Below are 12,270 nucleotides of genomic sequence, written 5' to 3'. Positions count from 1 at the left end.
GTTACTGAAATGAGTGAAATGGGAAACTCGCACGCAAAAGAAAGGAGCTCACATGGAGCACACAAATAGCCCGTGTTACCTTGGTAGATAGGCCAAACAGTTATTATTCTGAAGGACAACATGCATTTTAAGCTGTCAAGCAACGGTCCTACGGCTTTAATAATCTGTGGCTAGTGTTGCCACAGTCAAAATAAATAAAATAAAAATTGAACGTTTATGATAGTATAAATTCATATAAATTAATAAATTTACTAATTTAAATAAAATAATCTCTCTTAAATGATAATGTTTTCGTTTAAATTAATCTAAAAATATAAAAATGAATTTATTCTTTGCAAATAAAGTTGATTGAACTTTGATGACAGGAACTGTCAAGCCTAAAAAAAATTACAAGCCTTCCTTTTGCAGTGAAATGCATTCAAGTTTTAAATCTATTTTCCTTTTTTATATTGAAACATCATAGTTTTGCAGTTTTAATTCAGTTTACTAAATGCACAAGTTTATAAGTAACCTCATATGTCTAAAAACATCGTCCATGTGTAAAGTTTCATGAAGGTTTACGCCCTTGAAAATCAGTGTTACATACAAAGAAGGCTAATGTCAGCATAGCAACAATACTTCGGATATACCTCTATTCCTATATTATGGAATAATTATTGTACTTATTCGGTGCCTTTATGAGGTTAGTAATTATGTTTGAGTTATAAAATTGTAATAAAGTTTATCAACAGTAGATAATTAGTTACCAAACTATAAATTCGTTTAGTTTCCTATGTTCTGTAACTTTACTATGCATTTTCCTTCACCAACCATTTATGTACTCTGCATGACGTATGTTTTAACCTATCTATTTATACTACAAATGTAATTATTATCACCATGCAGAGATACATTAGTTATAACTACTCCAGGCATGTTTTATACAGACAGAGATTGAATTATAACCTGTCATTATCATTTATTTGCAGCAATAAGAACATACTCTAGAATAGTGTCTTCCTATTTCTGCAATCCATGTGTGTTGACTTGAAATTTGGAAGTAATAAGTAGATCCTGGTCACCTCCATAACCTATCAGCCATAATTTTTACATTATTTTTAGTTCAAGGACACATAGACTAAGACTAAACCCATTGACAATTTAACAGGCTTATCCTTCTGCCAAGGAGACAATTCCTAGTCCAGCTCTGGTTTTTGTGATGCCTTAGCATCATCAGAAGGTTCCTCCCGTTTATTGTATCAGCATATTTAAATTAGTAGTAGCACAAAAACTTACCATTCTTGAATAATGGCTATGGCTTTTTCTGTTTGATGTCACAGTCAAATCGCAGACAAACTAAAGAGGTGCTGTGAATTGCGCAACGTGAGCAATTAGTATCATCATCATAATTAGGTCCTGGTATCCCTAATCAGGGTCATAGGTTTTTTACAGAATATTTCTATTAATTGCAATATTTTACTGCACAGTGCTAATGCAGTACATGCTGACCTTTAAACTATACCAGTAGTTGTTCTTACCAAACTGAACAAAGTAATCAATAATAAAGCTGTGCCATTGTTTGTTATGGACATACATTTATACACTCACAAGCAATAAAAAAGTTCCACTTACAACCAAAAGGGCTATTTCTTTTTAACATTTAATTTAAAATTTGAGCATAATATTTTCTTTTTTAGTTTCTAATATTCTAATGTGCTGTTAAAATGTACTTCAATATTGCAGACGGTATCATTACACTGCTATTGTCACTGGAACTATTTGATTGCTCTGAGTGTATGATAAAGTGATATACATAAATCACATCAACCCTAGTCCTTGCTATTCCCTGCTAGCTTATTCCTCCAAGCTTTCCTGTGTATGAATGGAGTTCTCTCACAGTTCTACAGTCTCACAATTTTAAAATGAGTTAAATTAATTTAACAACAAAATCAATCATTCCTGCTGAGTGGTTTATATTTATGTTTTCTGATAAAAAGTGCGAGTGTGAATCACTGTACTAGACAACTCAAGTGTAACCTTTGTACATAACCCATACTTACTGTCTAAACTCTAATCATTGTTTTGATCAAAATGTACTGATTTCAGTAAACCATTTGTATTTTTCTCTGCTGTAATTATGTAACTTATTGGAACATGTCAATGGATTCAAACACACACTTCCTTTTTAAGAAGCAGACGCATTTCCCATTGATTAGCTCAGCCCAGGTCAGGGGTTTAAGTAGCATTGTTATATTCTGAATAAATTCAAACTCACGTCTCATTCTTTCATTTATCTCTTTTCAGATGAGCAAGTATAATGTGCATGGTGCTGTTCATGAAGAAAGAATATTAATTTCATAGTTTATCATTTATGGTAAGTGACCGGTGCTCATTAGAGTAAAATGATCACTAGAAGATGGTTCCACCCATCGCTGAACGGGGTGGAGGCAGAAAAGCTGCTTTTGGAGTGCGGACGAGACGGTTCATTCCTAGCACGACCGAGTATGAGCAACAAGGGAGACTTCACACTGTCTGTGAGACGAGGCAAGGAGGTCACGCACATCAAGATACAGAACAATGGGGAGTTCCTCGACCTCTACGGAGGGGACACCTTCGCAACACTCTCAGAGCTGGTACAATACTACATGGACAACACCGACGCGCTAAGAGAAAAGAGCGGCAGCATCATCCGGTTAAAATCGCCACTAAACTGTGCTGATCCAACCACAGAGCGGTGGTACCACGGCCAGCTGACCGCCAAGGAAGCTGAACGCATGATGCTAGAAAACGGCAAAAACGGCTCATTCCTCGTCCGCGAATCCCAATCACAGCCGGGAGACTTCGTGGTGTCGGTGCGGACGAGGGACCACGTGACGCACATCATCATCCGTCGCCACGGAGGATTATACGACATTGGAGGCGGCCAGCAGTTCCCGGACCTAGTGTCGTTGGTTGAACACTACCGAGCTTACCCTATGGTGGAGTCTACAGGAGATGTGGTTAGATTAGTGCAGCCGTTGAACGCTACAAGGCTGCAAGTGCGCCATCTGCCGGCAAGAGTCAAACAACTGCAGAAAGAGAATGAAGGCCCGCTCGAAACGCTCGCATATAAACAAGGCTTCTGGGAGGAGTTCGAGACGTTACAGATGATGGAGAATCTACAACTCTTCGACAGAATGGAAGGCTCGAAACCGGAGAACATAAGGAAGAACAGATACAAGAATATTATTCCATTCGATCACACGCGTGTGGTGCTCAAAGACATACCGGAAGGCTCGCCGGCCGGCGCGGATTACATCAACGCGAACTACATAAGATGCGAGCCGTTCGAGCTTCAAGACTGTTCGTATGTAGTGGCGGCTCGGGCGGCGGCGGGCGCGGGGGGCGGGGGCGGGGACGAGCCGGCGTCGCCCACGCACACGGCGGTCATGGTGTCCGCGGAGCCGGTGCGCCGCGCCCCCCCCGCCGCCCCGCGCCGCCGCATCTGGGAGCCCTGCCTCCTCCCCCCGACCGCCCCCGCGCACCCCGGCGACCCCCCCGCGCCGCCCGAACCCGTCTACAATAAAACCTACATCGCCACGCAGGGCTGCCTCCCGTCCACTGTGCACCAGTTCTGGTCCATGATCTGGCAGGAGGACGTGCGCATTATAATAATGACCACGAAGGAGATCGAGCGCGGAAAGGTTAAATGCGAGCGGTACTGGCCCGAGCTCGGGAAAAGCGAGACGATTAAGAACTTAACAGTGAGCAACGAAGAGGAGTCTTCTACACAGGATTATACGCTACGGCGGTTTAAAGTGATGAAGGAAGGGAGCGCGGAGGGGAGGAGCATACTCCACTTCCACTTCACGGCGTGGCCGGACCACGGCGTGCCGGGCGAGCCGGGCCGCGTGCTCAACATCCTCATGGACGTGAACCTGCAGCTGCAAGCTCTCATGGAGGCGCCCGACGCGCCCGCCGCCGTCACCATCTGCGTGCACTGCTCCGCCGGCATCGGCCGCACCGGCACCTTCATCGTCATAGACATGATCCTCGACCAGATCCGCAGAGAAGGCTTCGACTGCGAGATCGACGTGCATAGAACGGTCCAAATGGTGCGCGACCAGCGGTCGGGAATGGTGCAAAACGAGGCGCAGTATAAGTTTATTTACCTGGCGGTGTTGGAGTTTGTGGAGACGGTGCTGGCGCGAGTGGGGCAGCCGTCCACCCCCGGCGCCCCCTCCCTCCCCGCAACCCCCTCCCTGCCCGCCCTCAATGACGTCCACCGCCGCACTAACCACGCCCCCTTCACCTTATGAGCCGCGGCCGCCGCGCCACCACCGCCCTTCTATCGAAAGCTCTTTCGATTGTCGAAGAAAATCGTCGACTTCAGGTGAATTGGCCGGCATTATTAAGTGACGCGACGCTGTCGTGTGTTGTGTATAGGTTTATACGGTATGTAACTTGGTGTTATACAAGGTATAGTACATAATGTCTCACGTTTTTGTGATCGGTTCTATGAGTTGTTTCGGCAGTTTCGATGAAGTTATTGTAGGGATTTACGTGTATTTTTGTATTTGGTACTAAACGGGTGCCGAACGTGCTTGTTGTTTGCGGCGCCGGTGTGATAGTGCTTAGGATATCGTTTATTATTCGCTTGCAGTATTTATGTAAGTTGTGTTTGTTTGGACAGGACGAAAGACCTGCTAAAAATGTTTATGAAGTGTTAAAACATAAATCGGTTTAGGGCGGATTCGGCCAACGTCGAGTAACTATTTACTCACGAGTAAAGTACCAGTTACTCGCGAGTAAGCAGATTTTGCATTCTACCAAACCTGAAAACAAGATAACTAGCTTATCCCAAGAATAAAATGTTATACCGCCAAAATTGACCGTGTAACGAGCTTATCCGAGAGTAATTTTGTAATGGCGGCGGCACATCAGCTGATTAGAAAACCGTCATAATGACATATAAACACATCTGTCAAAACATAAACAAAAGTACGTTAAAAGGCAAAGTCTCAGAATAACAACAGCGAATAAAATTTTAAAACATAAACAATTTCATACTTTTATAATCCATTCAAACTAAGTTGGCATGTCATTTCTATTGCATGCTTTGAAACGCAGCTATTTTTATTTTAGTTGCATTACAGTTTCGTTCCTCGTTCATTCAATTTAATCATGGTATAACTTGGTAGAATGCAAATGTACTTATCCTAGATATTTACTCGCGTATAATTTTAATCCCGGTATAGTTATTCTCGTGTAACGTGATGGTTGGACGAATGCACCCTTAATGTTTAACACTCGTTATTAATCTGAACATAATTTGAGAATCTTGTGCTAGGAAAGTATGAAAGAAAATGAGCTGACACAATGTGTACAGTTTTGTAAAAGTAAATATCTATTTTATGTGACGATAAATATTTGCTTAGTTACTTTAGTATTTGTAACTAGTGTCTTGTTTTGAGGCATTTATATTATTATAACGTTGCTAGACTTCCAACATATCGCTGCCCCGAAGATAGATCATCTAATGCATCTAACATAAGCAGTTAGGGGTCTCGCTACATGGTACACTTTAGGCGTTGTACAGTTTTAAATTGGTTGTTGTAACAGTTAGATTTGACTGCAAATGGTAATGTGTCATTTATTAAGGTGACTTACCATTATCGCTTTTATAAATTCGTTTTAAAATAATTTCAATTAAACTTTAGTCAGCTTTTTATCAATTTAATAATCTACTCTTTGAGGAGAAATTATTGTACAAATTCATAATTTGTACAAAATCAACACAATGAAAATAAAATTATGCATTTGTTTTAAGATGTTTCGGCCCGGGTGGAATAAGTTTTAGTAATTCTGATTTTTTGTAGAATTGATGGGGTTTAATTACTGCCCAAGGCCGATATTTACATAATAATATTGTCTGTAGGATGCAATAGGACTCTCCCTATTACTACTACGGGACTATTGGGACTAAGAAGACGCCACATTTACCCCATAATGGGGCATGTGAAGGCCTGAGTATTTATAATAATATGTATGTTGATATGATATGCTATTTCTAGTTTATTAATTGTATATTATGTTCATTTTAATATTTATTAATTTGTATGAAATTTAATTTATTAGGGCTAAAAGAAACATTATTGCAGAATGATTTCAAATCATATTTTTTTAAACTTAATGAATGATGATAATTATGATGATACTTTTAAAATAAGTATACAAGCTATTTTAAGTCTTATTTCATTTTGGCTTTAACTTCTAATACACCAATGCCAACTAGAAGAATGGCTTAAAAGTGATCTCGAATTGGTTATTTAATTATAACACCAACACTATGGTGTCCTAGTTTCTGTTACATGATAAATGGAAATGGCTTGTACCTATTTCATAAACATAGTTTAGTACATATTTTTTTTAATTAAATTGTGCTAAGCATGGTTTGTTAAGAACCTGTTTCTCTGCTTTATTAATTTGACTGGTACCAACCTTTTTTTCATAATACCGCATTGCGGTAAAAAAAATGTTGGAGATAGTCGAATATATAAATGAAGGGATTGTAATTAACTAACCTGTAATTATTTATAAATTTTACCTTTTTGACATCTACGAAAATTTATTTAACCATTGTTTTATCTATCAATTATCCATAGTAGCTTTTATTTTATAATTAATACTGTTTGTTTATATCGACGGTGCTTTGTTATTTTATAAAATATTGTCAGCAGTCTGTAATTTGTCATTTAAATTTAAAGTGAAAACCTAGTTGTTCGACGCTAGTCGACCTATCAAACTCTGATATATGAAAACACTATGATCTTAATTATAGTCCTCTACCCTGAACAAATGCCAGCAAAAAATCGAAGTAGGTCTAGGTAGGTAGGTACTGCTGAAATTTAAATTTTAACAATATTTTTATTTGAAAAGTTATGTAAGTAACTTTATATAGGGAGTGAAATTCAAATATACTTTAGTACTTTTAATTTATGCTGATGATGACATGATGAGTAAGGCCTAAAACTGCTTTAGGCTGGCAACTGTTCTGATATACTTAAATCAGATGTGTGTTTGTTTTGTGTCTGTTACTGTTTAGGTACTGATTATTATAAGTAGATCAAGATAATCAAAACGTATGCTCATCATATACACTCGCGAGCAACCAAATCGACTCAAGCCTTCACGGCGCACATATACATTGATTTTCCTAAAACGATAAATGGTAAATATAAAAGTGATATGTCATTCGAAAGCTGAAGAATTAGGCTTTCAATTAAGATCAATACCATAAAAAAAAACTAAGCGCAGATTTAATGACGCATTTTAATTGCCCGTCAGTGTTAATTACCTCATTAGGAATCCACGCCTTGCGCTACCTGATCCCGCTATAAAACCTTTCCACATCCGGTGTACCTTATCAGTCGCTTGTTGCAAGTTGACCGGTACACATCTCGTTGCATTGTATTCCTTGTTTTCGCAAACCCATGGATACCACACCAGAAGAAGCTGCTCAAGTTGTTGCCTTGCTGCAACAAGGGTTAAGTCAGCGAGCAGTCGCTGCCCAGCTCCACTTGAGCCAGTCTGCTGTATCCCGAGTATACAGACGGTTCCAAGAGACTGGTGCCTTCAATCGAAGACCAAGAACGGGCCGCCACCGCTGCACTTCAGAGAGAGACGACCGCTTCATTGTCTCAACCTCGCTGCGCAATCGACACCTTACGGGCGTTGATGTGCAGCAAGAACTGAGACGTGTACGACAAGTGGCTGTCAGCGAGTGGACAGTGAGAAGACGCTTGAAGGAAGCCAACTTGACACCAAAAAGACCTGCATCAGGCCCCAAATTGACTGCAGGCCACCGACAAGCGCGTCTTCAGTTTGCTCGAGAGCATCTCGATTGGAGCATTGCGCAATGGCGGTCGGTCCTGTTTACTGATGAGTGCAGAGTGTGTCTGCATGGCAGTGACAGGAGAGGCCGGGTCTACCGGCGTCCGGGGGAACGATTTGCCCAATGTTGTTTCGCTGAAACAGTAGCATATGGCGGCGGTTCCTGCATGATGTGGGCTGGTATTTCTCTAGAGGGAAAAACCGCACTTGTTTTCGTGCCTGGAGGCGGCCGAGGAGGCGGGTTAACAGCTGATCGGTACATCACCGACATTCTACTCGGTCATGTTGTGCCCTATGCAGAATTTGTCGGTGAAGACTTCGTGCTAATGCACGACAATGCCCGCTGCCACACGGCACGAGTCAGTCGGCAGTTTCTGAGAGAGAAGGAATTGCGCACGATGGACTGGCCTGCGCTCAGTCCTGACCTGAATCCCATCGAACACTTATGGGACGAGCTCAAAAGAAGAGTTCGGGCCAGGAATCCAGTCCCTGCAAGCGTGGACGAGCTGAAGACAGCTTTATTAGAGGAGTGGGACGGCATTCCTCAGGAAACTGTCAAAAAGTTGATAAGGTCTATGAGAAACAGGCTGCAGGCTGTAATTAGGGCAAGAGGGGGCAATACAAAGTATTGATTTAAATAAATAAATTTTTATCTTAACATTTTTTGTTTAATTTGTATAATACGATACCCATACCCTTTTTTCCTAAATTCCCGTTTTTCCTACAATTGCGTTCAGACATCATTTATTTCAAAAATGATGAATGGATTTCAATAATAATGATATCAAATTAAAGCTGACATCTTAAGCTTTTAAATGACATATCATTTTTATTATTTCTATTCATAATTTTACTTGTATTAATGTATGTTTGCGCCGTCAAGGCTTGAGTCGATTTGGTTGCTCGCGAGTGTATTTTTATTCATTTTATTTTGCAATGTTGAACTTGCAGGACTTTATCATTGCTTATCTATCACTACCTCGAAAATAATTCTCTTATAATTTTCTTAGATTTTTATTAGCATCATAAAGCGTTTGAAATTTATGTTGACAATGCACTAATGTGTGGAACGCTTGAAGCAGTTTAGGCCTTATCGATATCGCGATCATCACTGTGGTGTTTTCATAATAAATTTTGTTTTCCATTGAATAGACAAAATGTTCAAGAATATATTTTACTGGGAATAAAATGCTTTTATTATTTAAATTTCACTCCTATCCATAGACTTACCCCCTTATTCATAGAGAAGTTACAAAACGTTTTAACTGATAAACTGTTTTGTCCCTCTCTGTCAAAGAACAAATTGTTCTTTGTTGGAGAGGGACAAAACAGTTTATCAGTTATAAACGTTTTGTAACTTCTCTATGAATAAGGGGGTAAGTCTATGCTTCTATCGGTCGGAAGATCACATCAAGCAGTATAAACCAGAGGTTTTCCTAATCAGGTGCTTAGGTAGGATTGAATAATTTAAAATAGTGTTAAAATGTAAGTCATTTCGTGCAAATAAGGAAACTAGTGCGTTTTATGTAAAGATAAATTTAAAACTGCTTGATTAGTGATCATTATGTTGTTGGCTGTTAATTTATACTTTATTATATTCCAATTTCTAAAGCTTTGAACATAAGAAACTGTATGGAAATGATGAAATTTTATGTTATCTACTGAAGATATGTTGTTAAATGATAAATAATGAATAAAATGTGATATTGTACATTTGCTGTGTTATTATTGGGGTTCTACCTTTTTTGGCATAAGATTTTTTTGCCTAATCTCGTATTGCATAGTAACGTTTGGTCAAAGTCTCGTTACGCCGAAAATCGTATGGCATAAATCTCGTTTAGTAAAAAGTTATTTCGCATAACATTGTTTAGCCTAATAATGGTATGGCCAAATCTTGAATAGCCTAATAATGCTATGGCATAGGTTTATTTTATACAAATCCTTACTAATATTATAAATGCGAAAGTAACTGTGTCTGTCTGTCTGTCTGTCTGTCTGTCTGTTACTCTTTCACGCCAAAACTACTGAACGGATTTGAATGAAATTTGGTATACATACGGTCTAGACCCTGGGAAAAAACATAGGCTATTTTTTATCCCGGAATTCCCACGGGAAAACTTTTTAAGGCGAAGCGAAGCGCGCGGGAACAGCTAGTCTGTTATAAATCCGTGGACGTGTTGTGTGTGATGTGTGTAGCAGTGGTGTTTATGTGGATGTGCTTGAGCAGCATGTGAGCTTGAGATCGCTATTTTAAAAACTCCGCCTGTATACTTTTAGCCACCGTACCTACCTAACTTAACACACGTTAACTTTTTTCGTTTATGCAAAGTATAATAAAAGGATACTCAAGTATAAGTAATGCAGTTTTATATAGGAAGGCAGGTGCCATCATCATCATGCAGGCAGCCGAAAAGGGAGGTACTTATAGTATGCAGTAGAAAAAATGTAGATGGAGCCACATGAGCAACAGATTTTTTTATTTATCAGTTCAGTGAGTACCTAGAACGGGAGAACCAATGGATTTATTATTGTATAGCCCAAAAACCTTTTCGCAGTAATCAATGTTTGTGGATAAATGTTACTTCAATATCCAAACATATAAGTAAAGTACTTAAAAGGCCGCTGAGGCGGTAGCAGGGAAGCAACCGCACCGGGCAATGAGAATCTTCTTCGCATGTTGGTGACTTGACTTTATACGACTACTGTGTAAACTTTGTAAACTAGGAACCTGACTGACTAAATGCCAGAAGTCATATTTAGTGTTACTTGAAGAGAAGCCAAATTAAATTTGGTACCTTTTCTCATATTTTGATGAACACTTCGCCTGGTTTCCGAGAAAGAAAAGAGAAGTCAGTCAAACCTTAAAATAAGGATTGACGATAAACTTCTCATCTGTGGCATGAAAAAAAACTGTCAAGTAAAAGTTGATGTTTGTTGATTTGAGGTTGAGGTTATAATCGATCGTAAATTAATTTGTTTTATTTATATCTTAGGGCGTTTTATCACATTTACCATGAATAGCCTATTCTTGAAATTGGGCATTAACAGTGCGTCAGTTTCAAAGTCTCTAATAAACAATGTACACACCTGCTCAGCTTTAGCTGCTTGGACTAAACCAACATTACCGAAATCTTTTATAAGTCACAACAACAAAATTTACCCTCCCCAGGGTATAGACGAAGAGCCTAGGCCTGCAGTAAGTGACCCACACCACACATACTAAGCATGAAATTCTTAGTATAAAATACTCATACCAAAATAACAACATAACCTAAAATATATAAAATTCTTTTTCAGTTTGTATGTCACCAAAAGACCAACTTAAAGTACAGTCCTGATAAGATGTGGTACATAGCCAGTATGATTCGCGGCATGACAGTGGATGAAGCTGTAAAGCAACTGAGTTTTCTGAATAAAAAAGGAGCTTTATATGTTAAAGAGGCGGTACTAGAAGCTCAAGATCTTGCAGTGAAAAGGCACAACGTTGAATTTAAAAGCAACTTATGGATAGGTAATTTAATGTTATATGGATTAGGTCCCACTCTTTAATCTGTAATTAACATTTGATCTGAGTCCTATATGTATATTACAGTTAACTCAATATTCGAAAAAAAAAAACTGTTTTCTAAACTATGATTCCTGAAATATTATTCTAAACCAAAACTGTTAAAATCTTCATCATGAGACCATGCAGCACTGAAAGAAAAACTTAATTAACTTTATACTCAATAACATTCCACAGCTGAATCATTCTCGGGAAGTGGTCCCGTGATAAAGGGAATCCGTCGGCACGCGCGCGGCCGCATGGGCGAGGTCCGCTACAAGTACTGCCACTACTTCGTGCGCCTCGAGGAGGGGAAGCCCCCGACCGACTTCTACAAACACAACCCACAGACACCCCCAGAACAACTCGAGACATGGCTAGAGGGCATGAGGAAAAGGAAAATTACAAACTCATATTAGTTTCTTTGTTATTGTTAATTTTATTCTTAGCTTAGTTGTATAAAAGTAATAAATGTATACTTACATAAGACATAATATATGATCAATGTTTTTATATTTACTATGAATCGAATTAAATAAGATTTGTAATGGGTTGCGACATTAAATAATAATACTTTTTAGCGTCCATGCATTTGTAGGTTAATCATGAAATTAATATAAGTACCTAAATTCATTGCATATTGATACATTAGAGTTTACAGTCAATTAATAAAACAATAATAATAGCAAAAAAAAACAACTTATGATCAGCTAAAACACATAGGAAAGATAGCCATAGTTTGCTTGTACTATCAATATTATTATGCTTACTTGGGCATAGTGATATTATATATAGTAGACTAGCATAATAATTTTATTTCGAGCACTGAGAACTCTTGCTCCAGCTAATTAACTGCAAGTTTAATTATGGCAGTT

The 12,270-nt window shown here is 38.9% G+C and overlaps 2 protein-coding genes across 2 annotated transcripts; both read left to right on the top strand.

Moving 5' to 3' along the window:
* Positions 1-303: 303 nt before the first annotated feature.
* Positions 304-4,698, top strand: LOC119692216 (tyrosine-protein phosphatase corkscrew). Its single transcript, XM_038111811.2, has 2 exons — positions 304-682; positions 2,284-4,698. Exon 2 carries the CDS (start codon positions 2,382-2,384, stop codon positions 4,275-4,277), a length of 1,896 nt encoding a protein of 631 aa, XP_037967739.2. The 5' UTR covers positions 304-682; positions 2,284-2,381; the 3' UTR covers positions 4,278-4,698.
* A 6,072-nt stretch (positions 4,699-10,770) lies between these two features.
* Positions 10,771-11,889, top strand: LOC105385654 (39S ribosomal protein L22, mitochondrial). Its single transcript, XM_048624972.1, has 3 exons — positions 10,771-11,047; positions 11,149-11,362; positions 11,594-11,889. Exons 1-3 carry the CDS (start codon positions 10,865-10,867, stop codon positions 11,812-11,814), a joined length of 618 nt encoding a protein of 205 aa, XP_048480929.1. The 5' UTR covers positions 10,771-10,864; the 3' UTR covers positions 11,815-11,889.
* The last annotated feature ends 381 nt before the right edge of the window (positions 11,890-12,270 follow it).

Source organism: Plutella xylostella, chromosome 13, assembly GCF_932276165.1.
Source record: "Plutella xylostella chromosome 13, ilPluXylo3.1, whole genome shotgun sequence".
Taxonomy (NCBI): Eukaryota; Metazoa; Arthropoda; class Insecta; order Lepidoptera; family Plutellidae; genus Plutella; species Plutella xylostella.
The sequence above is the reverse complement of the archived record's forward strand: the minus strand, read 5'-3'. Positions and strand labels throughout refer to the sequence as shown.